General features: G+C 45.4%; 2 protein-coding genes across 2 annotated transcripts in view; both read left to right on the forward strand.

Annotated features, from left to right (window-relative positions):
• Positions 1 to 4,369: 4,369 nt before the first annotated feature.
• Positions 4,370 to 8,376, forward strand: LOC110481109 (uncharacterized). Its single transcript, XM_077788951.1, has one exon. The coding sequence runs from the start codon at positions 4,513 to 4,515 to the stop codon at positions 5,470 to 5,472; it is 960 nt and encodes a 319-aa protein (XP_077645077.1). The 5' UTR covers positions 4,370 to 4,512; the 3' UTR covers positions 5,473 to 8,376.
• A 2,262-nt stretch (positions 8,377 to 10,638) lies between these two features.
• The window catches only part of LOC110481111 (E3 ubiquitin-protein ligase TRIM7), a 21,554-nt gene continuing 11,448 nt past the window's right edge, over positions 10,639 to 20,744 (forward strand). The window contains exons 1-2 of the mRNA XM_077788963.1: positions 10,639 to 11,291; positions 17,107 to 17,193. Coding sequence (XP_077645089.1) covers positions 10,773 to 11,291; positions 17,107 to 17,193 — 606 coding nt within the window. The 5' untranslated portion in view covers positions 10,639 to 10,772. The remainder of the gene's footprint in view (positions 11,292 to 17,106; positions 17,194 to 20,744) is intronic.

The raw sequence follows: 20,744 nt of genomic DNA on the forward strand, positions 1-20,744 counted from the left end.
CTTCATCTTCATCCTCATCCTCATCCTCATCCTCATCTTCATCTCCATCCTCATCCTCATCTTCATTTCCATCCTCATCCTCATTTCCATCTTCATCTCCATCCTCATCTTCATCTCCATCCTCATCCTCATTTCCATCTTCATCCTCATCTTCATTTCCATCCTCATCCTCATCCTCATCCTCATCCTCATCTCCATCCTCATCCTCATTTCCATCTTCATCTCCATCTCCATCTCCATCTTCATCTTCATCTTCATCCTCATCTTCATTTCCATCCTCATCCTCATTTCCATCTTCATCTTCATCTTCATCTTCATCCTCATCTCCATCCTCACCTTCATCTTCATCTTCGTCTTCATCCTCATCCTCATCCTCATCCTCATCCTCATCCTCATCCTCACCTTCATCTTCATCCTCATCTCCATCCTCATCTTCATCTCCACCTTCATCTTCATCCTCATCTCCATCCTCATCTTCATCTTCATCTCCACCTTCATCTTCATCCTCATCTTCATCCTCATCTTCATTTCCATCCTCATCTTCATCCTCATCTTCATCTTTGTCTTCATCTTCATCCTCATCTTCATCTTCATCTTCATCTTCATCTTCATCTTCATCCTCGTCTTCATCTTCATCTTCATCTTCATCTTCATCTTCATCCTCATCTTCATCTTCATCCTCGTCTTCGTCTTCGTCTTCATCTTCATCTTCATCTTCATCTTCATCCCCATCTCCATCTCCATCTTCATCCTCATCTCCATCTTCATCCTCATCTCCATCTTCATCCTCATCTCCATCTCCATCTCCATCTCCATCTCCATCTTCATCTTCATCTTCATCTTCATCTTCATCTTCATCTTCATCTTCATCTTCATTTCCATCCTCATCTTCATCTTCATCTCCATCCTCATCTTCATCTTCATCCTCATCTTCATTTCCGTCTTCATCTTCATCTTCATCTTCATCCTCATCAGTAAAACCTCAATAAATTTGATTTTTTACCCCATTTTTTTTGATTTATAACCCAAATTTTGAACCTCAATAAATTTGATTTTTTACCCCATTTTTTTTGATTTATAACCCAAATTTTGAACCTCAATAAATTTGATTTTTCCCCCATTTTCCTGGATTTTTAACCCAAATTTTGGGTCTCTGTGGCCCAATCGATCAGCGTGATAAAACCTCAATAAATTTGATTTTTATCCCATTTTTTTTTATTTATAACTCCATTTTTGAACCTCAATAAATTGGATTTTATCCCATTTTTTTGGATTTATGGCTCGAGTTTCGAACCTCAATAAATTTGATTTTTTTCCCATTTTTTTGGATTTATAACCCAAATTTTGAACTTCAATAAATTGGATTTTTATCCCATTTTTTGGATTTATGGCTCGATTTTTGAACCTCAATAAATTTGATTTTTATCCAATTTTTTTGGATTTATGGCTACAAATAATCACAAAATGTGATTTTCTGCAAAGGTTTTATTGTAGAGCTTTGGGAATTATTGCTACAGACTCAAATCCGAATTTATTTTATATTTTGTCCTTATGTAATTAAAAACCAGCACAAACAAATTATAAATTCTTCGTTAGCAGCAAAAGAAAACAAAAAGAATTCTTTACAATCTCAAAATCAGCCAAATAAAATAAGCAACCTGGTGCCTCCATAAAAAACAGAAATAGAAATAAAAATAATTAAAAAATTAAATAAAATTGAATAAAAATAAAAAGAAAATTTAAAAAATTAAAATAATAAAAAATATAAAAAATAAAAATAATAAAAAATTAATAATAAAATAAAATAAAAAAATAAAAATAAAAATAAAAATAAAAATAAAAATAAAAATAAAAATAAAAATAAAAATAAAAATATAATAAAAATAAGAATAAAAATAAAAATAAAAATAAAAATAAAAATAAAAATAAAATAAAAATAAAAATAAAAATAAAAATAAAAATAAAAATAAAAATACCAAGACCCCCGCTGACAAATCTCGGCCTTTTCCCGACCCTCCCTCCCCAAATTCGCCGATTTTGGCGATTTTTAAGGGAAAAAAAGGGAAAAAAATCGGATTTTTAATAGCGGGTGGGAGGAGCAAAATCCCGGAACCGGATTTGCGTTCCCGGAGCGGCGCCGCCGCCATTTCGCGGCGAGGGAAAACGGGAGGTAAGGGGGGGAAAAATCGGAATTTTGGGGGAAAAAAGGATGGAAAAAGGTCCCTGAGATGCTCAGGGATGGAAATTCGGATTTTTTGGGGAGGAAAAAAAAATATGGAAAATGGAAATTCGGATTTTTGGGTACCAGGAGATTTTTTTTGGTGAAAAAAACCAAGGATGGAGAGCGAGTGAGGGATGGAAATTCGGATTTTTTGGGATAAAAAAGGATGGAAAAGGGTCCCTGAGATGCTCAGGGATGGAAATTAGGATTTTTTGGGTACCAGGAGATTTTTTTTGGGGAAAAAAAAACAAGGTTGGAGAGAAATCTCTGAGCTTTGCAGGGATGGAAATTCGGATTTTTTGGGGAGAAAAAAAAAATGGAAAATGGAAATTCGGATTTTTTGGGATAAAAAAATGTGGAAAATGGAAATTCCGATTTTTGGGTACCAGGAGATTTTTTTTGGGGAGAAAATCGGAATGGAAAAAAAATCTGTGAGATCCTCAGGGATGGAAATTCGGATTTTTTAGGCTAAAAAAAATGATGGAAAATGGAAATTCGGATTTTTTGGGGTAAAAAAAGGATGGAAAAAGGTCCCTGAGATCCTCAGGGATGGAAATTCGGATTTTTTGAGATAAAAAAGGATGGAAAATGGAAATTCGGATTTTTTAGGGTAAAAAAGGATGGAAAAAGGTCCCTGAGATGCTCAGGGATGGAAATTCGGATTTTTTGGGGAGAAAAAAAATTATGGAAAATGGAAATTCGGATTTTTTGGGTACCAGGAGATTTTTGGGGGAGAAAATATGGAAAAAAGCCATTTATTTTCACCAGGAAAACATGGAAAAATCAATTTATTTTCACCAGGAAAACATGGAAAAATCAATTTATTTTCACCAGGAAAACACGGAAAAATCCCATTTATTTTTACGTTGAAAACACGGAAAAATCCCATTTATTTTCGGCAGGAAAATGGAAAAATCCATTTATTTTCACCAGGAAAACACGGAAAATCCCATTTATTTTCACCAGGAAAACACAAAAAAAACCCCATTTAAAAATCTGAATTTTGGGGAGATCTGAGGTAAAATTTAATTTTGGGGAGATCTGAGGTAAAATCTGAGTTTTTTGGGGAGATCTGAGGTAAAATCTGAATTTTGGGAAGATTTGAGGTGAAATCTAAATTTTTTGGGGAGATTTGAGGCGAAATTTAATTTTGGGGAGATCTGAGGTAAAATCTGAATTTTTTGGGGCGATCTGAGGTAAAATCTGAATTTTTGGGGGGATCCGAGGTGAAATATGAATTTTTTGGGGAGATCTTGGGTAAAATCTGAATTTTGGGAAAATCCGAGGGTAAAATCTGAATTTTTTGGGAAATCCGAGGGTAAAATCCGATTTTTTTTGGGGAAATCTGAGGTAAAATCTGAATTTTCCAGGAATTTCCAATCCCATGGAGCCGCTCTACCTCGACGTGATGCACGAGAGCTACGAGACCCTCATGGCCCTGGGTAAGAAAACCCCAAAAATTTGATTTTTCAGGAAAATCCTGTAGCTAGAAGAACAAAAAAATCAAATTTTTTAAGGAGAATCCTGTTGCTAATAGAGAGAAAAAAAAATCAAAATTTTTAAGGAAAATCCTGATGATAGGAGAGCAAAAAAATAAATTTTTTAAGGAGAATCCTGTTTTTAGGAGATTAAAAAAATCAAATTTTTTAAGGGGAATTCTGTTGCTAGAAGAGAGAAAAATCAAATTTTTTAATGAGAATACTATTGCTACCAGTGCAAAAAAAATAAATTTTTAAAGGAGTATCCTGTTGCTAATAGAGCTAAAAAATCAAAATTTTTAATGAGAATCCTGTTGCTAATAGAGAGAAAAAATCAAATTTTGTAAGGAGAATCCTGTTGCTAGGAGAGAAAAAAAAATAATTTTTTTAAGGAAAATCCTGTTGCTAAGTGAGCAAAAAAAATAAAATTTTTTGAGGAGAATCCTGTTATTAGGATAGCAAAAAAATCAAATTTTTAAATGAGAATCCTATTGATAGAATACCATAAAAATCAAATTTTTTAAGGACAATCCTGTATCTAGGTGGTTAAAAAATCAAATTTTTATGGAGAATCCTGTTGCTAGGATAACAAAAAAACCCAAAAATCCAATTTTTTAGGATCCTGCTCCTCATGTTTTCCCCTTTTCCTCCTTTTTTTCCCCTTTCCCAGCAGCTCGGGGGCTGCTGGCGGAAAATCCGGCGCCGAGAGGACGCCGGGAGAGCGGCGCCGGCGCGGCGCGGCCGAAACTGCTCGGCTCGCCCCGGCGCAAAGCGCGGCGTCCCGGCAGAGCCGCGCCGGCGGCGTTTGCCGAAATGGACGTCGCCAAAATGGACGTTTCCAAAATGGATGTCGCCAAAATGGACGTCGCCAAAATGGACGTTGCCAAAATGGATGTCGCCAAAATGGATGTTTCCAAAATGGACGTCGCCAAAATGGACGTCTCCAAAATGGACGTCTCCAAAATGGACGTTGACAAAATGGACGTCGCCAAAATGGATGTTGCCAAAATGGACGTCGCCAAAATGGATGTTTCCAAAATGAACGTTGCCAAAATGGATGTTTCCAAAATGGACTTCGCCAAAGTGAACGTCGCCAAAATGGACGTCGCCAAAATGGATGTTTCAAAAATGGATGTTGCCAAAATGGATGTGTCCAAAATGGACGTCGCCAAAATGGACGTTTCCAAAATGGATGTGTCCAAAATGGACGTCGCCAAAATGGATGTTTCCAAAATGGACGTTGCCAAAATGGACGTCGCCGAACTCGAGGTCGCCGAACGGCGGCGCCGCCCGTTGGCGTGCGGCGAGTGCGGCAAGAGCTTCCGCTGGGCGTCGCACCTGCGGCGCCACCGGCGCGTCCACACCGGCGAGCGGCCCTACGGCTGCGCCGAGTGCGGCGAGGCCTTCAGCCAAATCCCCCACCTGGCCAAGCACCGCCGCAGCCACGCCGGGCGGCGGCCGCGGCCGCGGCGGCGCGAGACGTCCCGCCGGATCGCCGAGCCGGCGCGGCGCCGCGAATGCGGGACGGCGGCGAGGGAGCGGCGGCCGCACCGCTGCGGCGACTGCGGCAAGGGCTTCGCCTGGGCGTCGCACCTGCGGCGCCACCGGCGCGTCCACACCGGCGAGCGGCCCTACGGCTGCGCCGAGTGCGGCGGCGCCTTCAGCCAGGCCTCGCACCTGGACAAGCACCGCCGCAGCCACCGGGCCAAAATGGCGGCGGGCGCGGCGCCCGGCGGGGACGCGGCGGGAGATCGCGGGAGGGAGGATCCATAAGGAATATGGCACCCGATGGATGTGGAGAGACTAAAAATTGGGTTGGGGACGCGCCAAAGGACGCCAAATTTGGGGGATCTTGGTCATGGTTCAACGGGGATGCGCCAGGAGAGAGGATCCCTAAGGAATTTGGTGCTGGTGGATGTGGAGAGACTAAAAATTGTGTTGGACACCAAAATTGGGGGATCTTGGTCATGGCTCAACAGGAGCTCATGGGAGAGAGGATTCCTAAGGAATATGGCACCCAATGGATGTGGAGAGACTAAAAATTGGGTTGGGGACGCGCCAAAGGACGCCAAAATTGGGGGATCTTGGTCATGGCTCAACGGGAGCTCATGGGAGAGAGGATTCTAAGGAATTTGGCACCCAATGGATGTGGAAAGACTAAAAATTGTGTTGGGGATGTGCCAAAGGACGCCAAAATTGGGAGATCTTGGTCATGGTTCAACGGGGACGCGCCAGGAGAGAGGATCCCTAAGGAATTTGGTGCTGGTGGATGTGGAGAGACTAAAAATCGTGTTGGACACCAAAATTGGGGGATCTTGGTCATGGCTCAACGGGAGATCATGGGAGAGAGGATCCATACGAAATGCGGCGCCGGTGGATGTGGAGAGACTAAAAATTGGGTTGGGGACGTTCCAAAAGACACCAAAATTGGGGGGTCTTGGTCATGGTTCAACGGGGACATGCCGGGAGCTTATGGGAGAGAGGATCCATAAGGAATATGGCACCCAGCAGATGTGGAGAGACTAAAAATTGTGTTGGGGATGTGCCAAAAGACACCAAAATTGGGGGATCTTGGTCACGGCTCAACGGAAGATCATGGGAGAGAGGATCCATAAGGAATATGGCACCCAATGGATGAGGAGAGACTAAAAATTGGGTTGGGGATGTGCCAAAAGACACCAAAATTGGGGGGTTTTGGTCACGGCTCAACGGGAGATCATGGGAGAGAGGATCCATAAGAAATGCGGCGCCGATGGATGTGGAGAGACTAAAAATTGTGTTGGGGATGTTCCAATGCACACCAAAATTGGGGGTTCTTGGTCATGGTTCAACGGGGACATGCCGGGAGCTTGTGGGAGAGAGGATCCATAAGGAATATGGCACCCAATGGATGTGGAGAGACTAAAAATTGGGTTGGGGACGCGCCAAAGGACGCCAAAATTGGGGGATCTTGGTCATGGTTCAACGGGGACGCGCCGGGAGAGAGGATCCCTAAGGAATTTGGTGCTGGTGGATGTGGAGAGACTAAAAATTGTGTTGGACACCAAAATTGGGGGATCTTGGTCATGGCTTACCGGGAGATCACGGGAGAGAGGATCCATAAGGAATATGGCACCCAATGGATGTGGAGAGACTGAAAATTGGGTTGGGGACGCGCCAAAGGACGCCAAAATTGGGGGATCTTGGTCATGGTTCAACGGGGACGCGCCGGGAGAGAGGATCCCTAAGGAATTTGGTGCTGGTGGATGTGGAGAGACTAAAAATTGTGTTGGACACCAAAATTGGGGGATCTTGGTCATGGCTCAACGGGAGATCATGGGAGAGAGGATCCATACGAAATGCGGCGCCGGTGGATGTGGAGAGACTAAAAATTGGGTTGGGGACGTTCCAAAAGACACCAAAATTGGGGGATCTTGGTCATGGTTCAACGGGGACATGCCGGGAGCTTATGGGAGAGAGGATCCATAAGGAATATGGCACCCAGCAGATGTGGAGAGACTAAAAATTGTGTTGGGGATGTGCCAAAAGACACCAAAATTGGGGGATCTTGGTCATGGCTCAACGGGAGATCATGGGAGAGAGGATCCCTAAGGAATATGGCACCCGATGGATGTGGAGAGACTAAAAATTGGGTTGGGGACGCGCCAAAGGACGCCAAAATTGGGGGATCTTGGTCATGGCTCACTGGGAGATCACGGCAGAGAGGATCCATAAGGAATATGGCACCCAATGGATGTGGAGAGACTGAAAATTGGGTTGGGGATGTTCCAATGGACACCAAAATTGGGGGATCTTGGTCACGGCTCACTGGGAGATCATGGGAGAGAGGATCCCTAAGAAATGCGGCGCCGGTGGATGTGGGAAGACTAAAAATTGTGTTGGACACCAAAATTGGGGGATCTTGGTCATGGCTCAACGGGAGCTCATGGCAGCGAGGATTCCTAAGGAATTCGGCGCCGATGGATGTGGAAAGACTAAAAATTGGGTTGGGGACGTGCCAAAGGATGCCAAAATTGGGGGGGGTCTTGGTCATGGCTCACCGGGAGATCACGGGAGAGAGGATTCCTAAGGAATTCGGCGCCGATGGATGTGGAGAGACTAAAAATTGGGTTGGGGATGTGCCAAAAGACGCCAAAATTGGGGGATCTTGGTCATGGCTCAACGGGGACGTGCCGGGAGCTCGCGGGAGAGAGGATCCCTAAGGAATATGGCACCCAATGGATGTGGAGAGACAACCGAGGGAAAAATAGTTTGGAAATTTGTCTTCATTTTGATGTGAAAATCCAGGTTTTGGGGTGAAAATCCAGATTTTGATGTGAAAATCAAAATTTTGGGTGAAAATCCAGATTTCGGGTGAAAATCCAGATTTTAATGGGGAAAACCGGATTTTGGTGCGAAAATCCAAATTTGGTGTGAAAATCCAGGCTTTGGATGTGAAAATCCAGATTTTGATGGAAAAATCCGGATTTTGATGTGAAAATCCAGATTTTGGGGTGAAGATCCAGATTTTGATGTGATAAATCCAGATTTTGATGTGAAAATCCAGATTTTCGTGTGAAAATCCAATTCTGATGTGAAAATCCAGATTTTTGGGTGAAAATCCGGATTTTGGTGTGAAAATCCAGCTCGGGGTGGGCGGAGGCTCTGGCACAGGAATAAAGTTGAGCCCAAACTGAATTTTGATTTTTTGTGTTCCAACCTTGGTGATTTCCTGGCCCACAAATGTTTTCTTCTTCCTCAGGGATAAAAAAGACGGGCGCACGTTGGAGGCGAACGGTGAATTCGTGTTTGCTGCCGTTTCCTGGAGGGAAATAAAATGAAATAAAATAAAAAAATATATAAAATAAAATAATAAATAAAATAAGATAATAGAAATAAAATAATAAATAAAATAAGATAATAAAACAAAAAATAAAATAAAATAAAATAAAAGTATAAAATAAAATAAAATAAAATAAAATAATATAAAATAATAAATAAAATAAAATTAATAAATAAAATAAAATAAAATAAAAATAAAATAAAATAGTAAACAAAACAAAATAAAAATAAAATAAAATGGAAAACAAACCAAAACAAAAATAAATAAAATAAAATAAAATAAAATAAAATAAAATAAAATAATAAAATAAACAAGGAGGGGTGGGGGAAAAGACAGAAAAATATTTTGCGCAATAACCGAGACCGTCTGGTGGCAAAACCTGCGGGCTGTGGGCAGAAATTTAGAAAAAATCCACTTTTATTCAGTGAAAAAAATGTTGTTTAACGTCCTGGTGGGTGCTGGTGCTTTTCCCCTAAAATAAAATAAAAAAAATTAAAAATATATTTTAAAAATGGGTAAAAAAAAGAAAGAAAAAAGGGAAAATAAAATTTAACAAATTGCTTTTGAGTCCCCTTTTTAGTGGCGGGGGGGTGAGGGGTTTTTGGAACCCTGAGGGCTGAGGGGAAAAGGCGGGACCGCGCCATGGCTGCGGCCGCCATGACACCTCGCAGCAGGAAAAAAGGCAAAAAACGGCGTTTTTAACACCGCGACATGTCGCGACATAAACCGAACACCCCCAAAAATTCGCTAAAAATCCCCCTGAGGGGGTTTAAAAGCCAAAATTTCCCCGCGATAAGGATTAAAAGCTAAAATTTCCCCGCGATGGAGCAATGGCGGCTGGGTCACCTCACCTAAGATGGCGGCCGCGGCGTCAAGGTCAGGCGCCATCTTGAGGTGGGCAGCGCGGGCGGCAATGGGGAGGAAAAGGCCGCCGCCATTTTGCCTCGCGTCTTTCCCTGAAGGCGAGGCCGCCATTTTGGAAAAGGGCAGCTCCGCTCTCAGCCCGGGCAGCAGAGGGGAAACGTGAATAAAAGCAGAAAAATGTAAATAAAAGCAGAAAAATGTAAATAAAATCAGATAAATGCTGCTGATCCCTCCTCTCCGTCTGTCTCGTGGAGGAGGGATTGCTCCCAGTAGGGATATAAATCCCTAAATCCCCTAGGAAAGGGCTGGTGTTGGTTTTAAGATGGTTTTTGAGTAATTTTTTTTTCCCCCTGAATTCACCTTCCTGGAGGGGATTTTTAACAGTGGTGGGGACACGGCGGAGAAGCTGATGCTGTGGAAAACCCACTTGGAAAAGTTTCGTAGTAATAAAATGGTTATAAAAATAGTAATATAATTAGTTTAAAAAAATTTTAGTTAGGACAATTACAAGGCAATAAAAAGCAAAGAATTACGGATGTTCGGATGCTCTTGGACACTAAGTCACAAAAAGCGTCCCTTGTGAACAACAGCCTGTTGCATATTCATATATCCTTCGTGGTTATGCATAGGTTTTATTTAAAAACAAGAATTCTCCCTGTTGGATGTCAACTGTTTCCTTGAATTCCCAAAGAGTCTGAGCAAGGCCTGAAGAAATTCGCTTTTTCTGATTAAAAAAACCCCATAAATTCCTTTTCTCTGGAAGATTCAGGTGTTCCTCGAAGCCAGCATCTCATTCCTAAAATAAAACTCCCCTCCACATACATAATCTCTATTTTCACATTATGTCGGAACCTACAATTACATTTAACAGTCTAATTAAGAGAATTAATCCAGCATCGCTTTCTGACACCATAAGCATAACATGCATCGTAATATTTGCGAAAAAAACTGATAAAACACGCATTTTTCGCAGAAACGTTATTCAAATGGCGGAGGGACCCCCAAAACCCCTTTTTTTGGGGCTTAAAATTTGGCCATTTTTTTAACCCTTTAAGGCCCTATGGGGGCATCGCCCCCCCTTCCCAACAGCTCCTGTGGTTCTGCGCATGCGCGAAAGCGTCAGCCACGCATAGCCACGCCTCCTTTATATAGCGGCGCGCGGCGGCCACGCCCACTTAATGATATGCATACCAAGCCACGCCTCCTTTCGCGCGCTGCGCATGCGCAGTCCCGCCCCTCCTCCCTCCCCTCACCCCCTCAGTCGAGGCGGCGGCGGCGCGCGGGGCGGACGGAGCGCGCTGATTATTATTTTCTTTAATTCTTATTCTAAGCCCTCCATCGCCTCACCGCCGCCACGACCGGGACCGGCCCCGCCGCCTCGCCCCCCATGGAGGCTCCCGCCGCCCCTCCCGCCGCGCCGCCGGCGCCTTGCAGCGCCGCCCGCAGCCTGCAGGACGAGCTGACGTGCCCGGTGTGCCTGGAGTACTTCACCGACCCGGTGCTGGTGGCCGAGTGCGGCCACAACTTCTGCCGCGCCTGCGTCACGCAGTGCTGGGAGGACTCGGCGCGCCGCCTCTGCTGCCCTCAGTGCCGGGAGCCGGTCCCGCAGCGCCTCTTCCGCCCCAACCGCTCGCTCGGCAACATCGTCCACATCGTCCGCCAGCTCGGCCTGCCTCCCGGCCCCGCCGAGCCGGCGCCGCCCGCCGCCGCTTCTCCTTCTCCTCCTTCTCCTCCGCCGCCCGCCGCCGCTCCGCCGCCGGGCCCGCCGCGCTGCCCGAGGCACGGCGAGCCGCTGCGGCTTTACTGCGTGCAGGACCGGCGGGCCGTGTGCGTGGTGTGCCACCTGTCCCGCGAGCACCGCGCCCACACCGTGCTGCCCGCCGAGGAGGCGGCGCTGGCCGCAGAGGTCAGTGCGGCGCGGACGTGCTCCGGCGGGGGGTGTTTGCGGAGAGGAAGGGGGGAAAAAATACTTGGGGGGGGTTTTGTAGCGAGGATCCCATCCCTTTTATTTTTGGGGATCATATTTTATTTTGGGGTGCAGCATCCCCAATAAGAAATGGATCCCATCCATCCCTGGTCTTTTATTTTGGGGTGCAGCATCCCCCCTAATAAATGGACCCCATCCATCCCTGTTCTTTTTTTTGGGGTGCAGCATCCCCCCTAAGTAATGGACACCATCCCCTTGTCCTAAGAAATGGACCCCATCCCTGGTCTTTTATTTTGGGGTGCAGCATCCCCCCTAAAAGATGGATCCCATCCATCCCTGGTCTTCTTATTTTGGGGTGCAGCATCCCCAATAAGAAATGGACCCCATCCCCTTCTCCTAAGAAATGGATCCCATCCATCCCTGGTCTTCTGTTTTGGGGTGCAGCATCCCCCCTAAAAGATGGACCCCATCCATCCCTGGTCTTCTATTTTGGGGTGCAGCATCCCCACTAAAAGATGGACCCCATCCATCCCTGGTCTTTTTTTTTGGGGTGCAGCATCCCCCCTAAAAGATGGACCCCATCCATCCCTGTTCTTTTTTTTGGGGTGCCGCATCCCCCCCTCCCAGCGCCGAGGTCAGTGCGGCGCGGCCGTGCTCCGGCGGGGGGTGTTTGCGGAGAGGAAGGGGGGAAAAATACTCAGGGGGGGTTTTGGTAGCGAGGACCCCATCCCTCTTTTTTATTTGGGGTGCAGCATCCCCCTAAGAAATGGACCCCATCCCCTTCTCCTAAGGAATGGACCCCATCCATTCCTGGTCTTTTATTTTGGGGTGCAGCATCCCCAATAAGAAATGGACCCCATCCCTTCTCCTAAAAAATGGATCCCATCCATGGTCTTTTATTTTGGGGTGCAGCATCCCCCCTAAAAGATGGACCCCATCCATCCCTGGTCTTCTATTTTGGGGTGCAGCATCCCCTAAGAAATGGACCCCATCCCCTTCTCCTAAGGAATGGACCCCATCCATCCCTGGTCTTTTATTTTGGGGGGCAGCATCCCCCCTAAAAGATGGACCCCATCCATTCCTGGTCTTTTATTTTGGGGTGCAGCATCCCCCCTAAAAGATGGACCCCATCCATTCCTGGTCTTTTTTTTTGGGGTGCAGCATCCCCCCCTCCCAGCGCCGAGGTCAGTGCGGCGCGGCCGTGCTCCGGCGGGGGGTGTTTGCGGAGAGGAAGGGGGGAAAAAAATACTTAGGGGGGGGTTTGGTAGCGAGGACCCCATCCCTTTTATTTTTGGGCATCATATTTTGTTTTGGGGTGCAGCATCCCCAATAAGAAATGGATCCCATCCATCCCTGGTCTTATTTTGGGGTGCAGCATCCCCCCTAATAAATGGACCCCATCCATCCCTGTTCTTTTTTTTTGGGGTGTAGTATCCCCACTAAGAAATGGACCCCATCCATCCCTGGTCTTTTATTTTGGGGTGCATCGTCACCCCTGAGAAATGGACCCCATCCCTTCTCCTAAAAAATGGACCCCATCCATCCCTGGTCTTATTTTGGGGTGCAGCATCCCCCTAAGAAATGGATCCCATCCATCCCTGTTCTTTTATTTTGGGGTGAAGCATCCCCCCTAAAAGATGGACCCCATCCATCCCTGGTCTTATTTTGGGGTGCAGCATCCCCAATAAGAAATGGATCCCATCCATCCCTGGTCTTTTATTTTGGGGTGCAGCATCCCCCCTAAAAGATGGACCCCATCCATCCCTGGTCTTTTATTTTGGGGTGCAGCATCCCCCTAAGAAATGGACCCCATCCCCTTCTCCTAAGGAATGGACCCCATCCATCCCTGGTCTTTTTTTTTGGGGTGCAGCATCCCCCCCTCCCAGCGCCGAGGTCAGTGCGGCGCGGCCGTGCTCCGGCGGGGGGTGTTTGCGGAGAGGAAGGGGGGAATAAAATACTTGGGGGTTTTGGTAGCGAGGATCCCATCCCTCTTTTTTTGGGGATTATATTTTATTTTGGGGTGCAGCATCCCCAATAAGAAATGGATCCCATCCATCCCTGGTCTTTTATTTTGGGGTGCATCGTCACCCCTGAGAAATGGACCCCATCCCTTCTCCTTAAAAATGGATCCCATCCATCCCTGGTCTTATTTTGAGGTGCAGCATCCCCAATAAGAAATGGATCCCATCCATCCCTGGTCTTTTATTTTGGGGTGCAGCATCCCCCCTAATAAATGGACCCCATCCATCCCTGTTCTTTTTTTTGGGGTGCAGCATCCCCCCAAAAAATGGACCCCATCCCCTTCTCCTAAGGAATGGACCCCATCCATTCCTGATCTTTTATTTTGGGGTGCAGCATCCCCTAAGAAATGGACCCCATCCATCCCTGGTCTTATTTTGGGGTGTAGCATCCCCTCTAAGTAATGGACCACATCCCTGGTCTTTTATTTTGGGGTGCAGCATCCCCTAAGAAATGGACCCCATCCCTTGCCCTAAGGAATGGACCCCATCCATCCCTGGTCTTTTATTTTGGGGGTGCCTCATTCCCATAATAAATGGACCCCATCCATGGTCTTTTATTTTGGGGTGCAGCATCCCCACTAAGAAAAGGACCCCATCCCTTCTCCTAAAAAATGGATCCCATCCATCCCTGGTCTTATTTTGGGGTGCAGCATCCCCCTAAGAAATGGACCCCATCCATTCCTGGTCTTTTATTTTGGGGTGCAGCATCCCCCCTAAAAGATGGACCCCATCCCCTTGTCCTAAGGAATGGACCACATCCCTGGTCTTTTATTTTGGGGATGCCTCATTCCCATAATAAATGGACCCCATCCATCCCTGGTCTTTTATTTTGGGGTGCCGCATCCCCCCTAAAAGATGGACCCCATCCATTCCTGGTCTTTTTTTTTGGGGTGCAGCATCCCCCCCTCCCAGCGCCGAGGTCAGTGCGACGCGGCCCGTGCTCCGGCGGGGGGTGTTTGCGGAGAGGAAGGGGGGAAAAAAATACTTGGGGGTTTTGGTAGCGAGGATCCCATCCCTCTTTTTTATTTGGGGTGCAGCATCCCCCCAAAAAATGGACCCCATCCCCTTCTCCTAAGGAATGGACCCCATCCATTCCTGATCTTTTATTTTGGGGTGCAGCATCCCCCCCAAAAAATGGACCCCATGCCTTGTCCTGTGAAATGGACCCCATCCATGGTCTTTTATTTTGGGGTGCAGCATCCCCAATAAGAAATAGACCCCATCCCTTGCCCTAAGGAATGGACCCCATCCATCCCTGGTCTTCTATTTTGGGGGTGCCTCATTCCCATAATAAATGGACCCCATCCCTGGTCTTTTATTTTGGGGTGCAGCATCCCCCTAAGAAATGGACCCCATCCATCCCTGGTCTTTTATTTTGGGGTGCAGCATCCCCCCTAAAAGATGGACCCCATCCATCCCTGGTCTTTTATTTTGAGGTGCAGCATCCCCCCTAAAAGATGGACCCCATCCATCCCTGGTCTTTTATTTTGGGGTGCAGCATCCCCCCTAAAAGATGGACCCCATCCATTCCTGGTCTTTTTTTTTGGGGTGCAGCATCCCCCCCTCCCAGCGCCGAGGTCAGTGCGGCGCGGCCAGGCTCCGGCGGGGGGTGTTTGCAGAGAGGAAGGGGGAAAAAAAATACTTGGGGGTTTTGGTAGCGAGGACCCCATCCCTTTTATTTTTGGGGATCATATTTTATTTTGGGGTGCAGCATCCCCAATAAGAAATGGATCCCATCCATCCCTGGTCTTATTTTGGGGTGTAGCATCCCCTCTAAGTAATGGACCACATCCCTGGTCTTTTATTTTGGGGTGCAGCATCCCCCCTAAAAGATGGATCCCATCCATCCCTGGTCTTTTATTTTGGGGTGCAGCATCCCCTAAGAAATGGACCCCATTCCCTTCTCCTAAGGAATGGACCCCATCCATTCCTGGTCTTATTTTGGGGTGCAGCATCCCCAATAAGAAATGGACCCCATCCCTTCTCCTAAGGAATGGACCCCATCCATTCCTGGTATTTTATTTTGGGGTGCAGCATCCCCACTAAGAAAAGGACCCCATCCCTTCTCCTAAAAGATGGACCCCATCCATCCCTGGTCTGATCATTATCACAGATTTATGGAATTCCAGCAGATCTGATCGTGATCAGGGATTTATGGAATTCCAGCAGATCTGATCATGATCAGGGATTTATGGAATTCCAGCAGATCTGATCAGGGATTTATGGAATTCCAGCAGATCTGATCGTGATCACGGATTTATGGAATTCCAGGGGGTCTGATCGTGATCAGGGATTTATGGAATTCCAGCAGGTCTGATCAGGGATTTATGGAATTCCAGCAGATCTGATCACGGATTTATGGAATTCCAGCAGATCTGATCGTGATCACGGATTTATGGAATTCCAGGGGGTCTGATCGTGATCAGGGATTTATGGAATTCCAGCAGATCTGATCATGATCAGGGATTTATGGAATTCCAGGAGATCTGATCAGGGATTTATGGAATTCCAGGAGATCTGATCACAGATTTATGGAATTCCAGGAGATCTGATCATGATCAGGGATTTATGGAATTCCAGGAGATCTGATCGTGATCAGGGATTTATGGAATTCCAGCAGGTCTGATCATAATCACGGATTTATGGAATTCCAGGAGATCTGATCATGATCAGGGATTTATGGAATTCCAGGAGATCTGATCAGGGATTTATGGAATTCCAGCAGATCTGATCGTGATCAGGGATTTATGGAATTCCAGCAGGTCTGATCAGGGATTTATGGAATTCCAGGGGGTCTGATCATGATCAGGGATTTATGGAATTCCAGCAGGTCTGATCAGGGATTTATGGAATTCCAGCAGATCTGATCAGGGATTTATGGAATTCCAGCAGATCTGATCATGGATTTATGGATTGAATTCCAGCGGGTCGGAGCCGAGGCCGCACGGTCCCGAGGGATCAGGGAGATGGGATTTTTTTAATCATCATTAACCACCACATATTAATTATCACACTCATTAAATCCTAATTTTAACGGGGGGATTTTCTCCCGGAACTGCCGTGGTTCTTCTTCCGGGAATGCTGGCGCTGTCCCCCCATCCCAAATTTTGGAATTTTGCCCTTTTTTTTTAAGACAAAAAATCCTTGGGTAGATCCAGGTTGTTGCTCCTTTGGGATTTATTTTTTTCCCCCCCTCGTTAACCTACTTTGATGAGTGTTTGATAATTGGGTGTTGCTGAGCTCCTGCCTTCTCTCTTTTTATTTATTTATTTTTATTTATTTTATTTATTTATTTCTCTTTTTAATTTTTTAAAAATTAATTTATTTATTTTATTGTTATTTAGGGTTTTAGTTATAAAATAAATCGATTTATTTTCCCGCACGGCTGGGGCTTCTCTGCCCTCCACGGAGGTCAAACTGCTTCAATAAGGACGAGTTTAATTAATTAATAATTAATAATTTAATGAGCAGTTCAGAGGCAGCAGTGGAGGGGGGGTCCAACCCAATTTTGGGGCACCTTGAGGAGGAGGAACGTGGTAGAAAATTGTTTCCTCACAGGCAGATAAAATTAATTAACTCATTTTTAAATTTTTTTACAGTTTTTTGGGCTGGTTTTTGGGGTGAATTTTGAATTTTTTCGAGGTCGGCGTTGAGGCGAGCAGGGCAGCTGCTGGTTCCAGCTCCCGGAATCGACCCGGATTGGGGGAATTTGGGAATTTTAAAATGAAAAATCGCCAAGGGATGTGTTTTTTTATTTTTTTTTGTGATTTCAGGAGGTGCCCCAGGAACATTTGAGCTCCCTGAGGAAAGGACGTGAAGAGGCCAAGGCTGAGAGGGAGCGGCAGAGCGAGGAGCTGCTGGTGAGTGCCAAAAATGCAAAAACAGCACGAAATCACCCAAAATCCACCTTTATTTGGGGCCAAAATAATAAACGTGACAAGGGGACGGAAAGGCAATCAGAAGGAAGAGGAAAATGAGGGAGAATTCAGATTTTTACCGGGTGCTGGACCCCCATCTAGGAGAATTCAGCTTAATTTTGGATTTCCAGTCTGGACCCAAATCTAGGAGAATTCAGCCCAAATTTGCATTTCCAGTCTGGACCCCATCTAGGAGAATTCAGCCTAATTTTGGATTTCCAGTCTGGACCCAAATCTAGGAGAATTCAGCCTAATTTTGGATTTCCAGTCTGGACCCAAATCTAGGAGAATTCAGCCTAATTTTGGATTTCCAGTCTGGACCCAAATCTAGGAGAATTCAGCCTAATTTTAGATTTCCAGTCTGGACCCAAATCTAGGAGAATTCAGCCCAATTTTTGACTTCCAGTCTGGACCCAAATCTAGGAGAATTCAACCCCAATTTGCATTTCCAGTCTGAACCCAAATCTAGGAGAATTCAACCCAATTTTAGATTTCCAGTCTGGACCCAAATCTAGGAGAATTCAACCCAATTCTGGACCCCCATTTCGGAGAATTCAACCCCAATTTTGTGAGAATTCAGCCCAATTTTGGATTTCCAGTCTGGACCCAAATCTAGGAGAATTCAGCCCAATTTTGGATTTCCAGTCTGGACCCAAATCTAGGAGAATTCAGCCCAATTTTGGATTTCCAGTCTGGACCCCCATCTAGGAGAATTCAGCCTAATTTTGGATTTCCAGTCTGGACCCAAATCTAGGAGAATTCAGCCCAATTTTGCGAGAATTCAGCCCAATTTTGGATTTCCAGTCTGGACCCCATCTAGGAGAATTCAGCCCAAATTTGCATTTCCAGTCTGGACCCAAATCTAGGAGAATTCCGCCCAAATTTGCATTTCCAGTCTGGACCCAAATCTAGGAGAATTCAGCCCAATTTTAGATTTCCAGTCTGGACCCAAATCTAGGAGAATTCAACCCAATTCTGGACCCCCATTTCGGAGAATTCAGCCCAATTTTGCGAGAATTCAGCCCAATTTTGCGAGAATTCAGCCCAATTTTGGATTTCCAGTCTGGACCCAAATCTAGGAGAATTCAACCCCAATTTTGCGAGAATTCAGACAAATTTTTGCTTTCCAGTCTGGACCCCATCTAGGAGAATTCAACCCAAATTTGCATTTCCAGTCTGAACCCAAATCTAGGAGAATTCAACCCAAATTTGCATTTCCAGTCTGAACCCAAATCTAGGAGAATTCAACCCAATTTTGGATTTCCAGTCTGGACCCAAATCTAGGAGAATTCAGCCCAATTTTGCGAGAATTCCGCCCAATTTTGAATTTCCAATCTGAACCCAAATCTAGTAGAATTCACCCCAATTCTGGACCCCCATCTAGGAGGATTCAGCCCAATTTTGCGAGAATTCTGTCCAATTCTGGACCCCCATCTAGGGGAATTCCGCCCAATTTTCGATTTCCAATCTGGACCCAAATCTAGGAGAATTCAGCCCAATTTTGCGAGAATTCCGCCCAATTTTGAATTTCCAATCTGAACACAAATCTAGGAGAATTCAGCCCAATTCTGGACCCCCATTTCGGAGAATTCAACCCCAATTTTGCGAGAATTCAGCTCAATTTTGGATTTCCAGTCTGGACCCAAATCTAGTAGAATTCACCCCAATTCTGGCCCCCCATCTAGGAGAATTCAGCCCAATTTTTGACTTCCAGTCTGGACCCAAATCTAGGAGAATTCAGCCCAATTTTGCGAGAATTCTGCCCAATTTTGGATTTCCAATCTGAACACAAATCTAGGAGAATTCAGACCATTTCTGGACCCCCATTTCGGAGAATTCAACCCCAATTTTGCGAGAATTCAGCCCAATTTTTGCTTTCCAGTCTGGACCCAAATCTAGGAGAATTCAGCCTAATTTTTGATTTCCAGTCTGGACCCAAATCTAGGAGAATCCAGCCCAATTTTTGATTTCCAGTCTGGACCTAAATCTAGGAGAATTCAACCCCAATTTTCGATTTCCAATCTGAACCCAAATCTAGTAGAATCCAGCCCAATTCTGGACCCAAATCTAGGAGAATTCAGCCCAATTTTGCGAGAATTCAGCCAAATTTTGGATTTCCAATCTGAACCCAAATCTAGGAGAATTCACCCCAATTCTGGACCCCCATCTAGGAGAATTCAGCCCAATTTTGCGAGAATTCTGTCCAATTCTGGACCCCCATCTAGGGGAATTCCGCCCAATTTTGGATTTCCAATCTGGACCCAAATCTAGGAGAATTCAGCCCAGTTTTGTGAGAATTCAGCCCAATTTTGGATTTCCAGTCTGGACCCAAATCTAGGAGAATTCAGCCCAATTCTGGCCCCCCATCTAGGAGAATTCAGCCCAATTTTTGACTTCCAGTCTGGACCCAAATCTAGAAGAATTCAGCCCAATTTTAGATTTCCAGTCTGGACCCAAATCTAGTAGAATCCAGCCCAATTCTGGACCCCCATTTCGGAGAATTCAGCCCAATTTTCGATTTCCAATCTGAACCCAAATCTAGGAGAATTCAGCCCAATTTTGGATTTCCAGTCTGGACCCAAATCTAGGAGAATTCAGCCCAATTCTGGACCCCCATTTCGGAGAATTCAACCCCAATTTTGCGAGAATTCAGCCCAATTTTAGATTTCCAGTCTGGACCCAAATCTAGGAGAATTCAGCCCAATTTTGCGAGAATTCAGCCCAATTTTAGATTTCCAGTCTGGACCCCATCTAGGAGAATTCAACCCAAATTTGCATTTCCAGTCTGGACCCAAATCTAGGAGAATTCAACCCAATTTTGGATTTCCAGTCTGGACCCAAATCTAGGAGAATTCAGACCATTTCTGGACCCCCATTTCGGAGAATTCAACCCCAATTTTGTGAGAATTCAGCCCAATTTTAGATTTCCAGTCTGGACCCAAATCTAGGAGAATCCACCCCAATTCTGGCCCCCCATCTAGGAGAATTCAGCCCAATTTTTGACTTCCAGTCTGGACCCAAATCTAGGAGAATTCAGCCCAATTTTGGATTTCCAGTCTGGACCCAAATCTAGGAGAATTCAGCCCAATTTTTGCTTTCCAGTCTGGACCCCATCTAGGAGAATTCAACCCAAATTTGCATTTCCAGTCTGGACCCAAATCTAGGAGAATTCAGCCCAATTTTGGATTTCCAGTCTGGACCTAAATCTAGGAGAATTCAACCCCAATTTTCGATTTCCAATCTGAACCCAAATCTAGTAGAATCCACCCCAATTCTGGACCCAAATCTAGGAGAATTCAGCACAATTTTGGATTTCCAGTCTGGACCCAAATCTAGGAGAATTCAGCCCAATTTTGCGAGAATTCTGCCCAATTTTGGATTTCCAATCTGAACCCAAATCTAGGAGAATTCAGCCCAATTCTTATCCGTTTTTTATCCGATTTTTATCCGATTTTCACCGGATTTTTATCCATTTTTTATCCGATTTTTATCCG

The sequence above is a fragment of the Lonchura striata genome, chromosome 29 (genome assembly GCF_046129695.1).
Source record: "Lonchura striata isolate bLonStr1 chromosome 29, bLonStr1.mat, whole genome shotgun sequence".
Classification (NCBI taxonomy): Eukaryota; Metazoa; Chordata; class Aves; order Passeriformes; family Estrildidae; genus Lonchura; species Lonchura striata.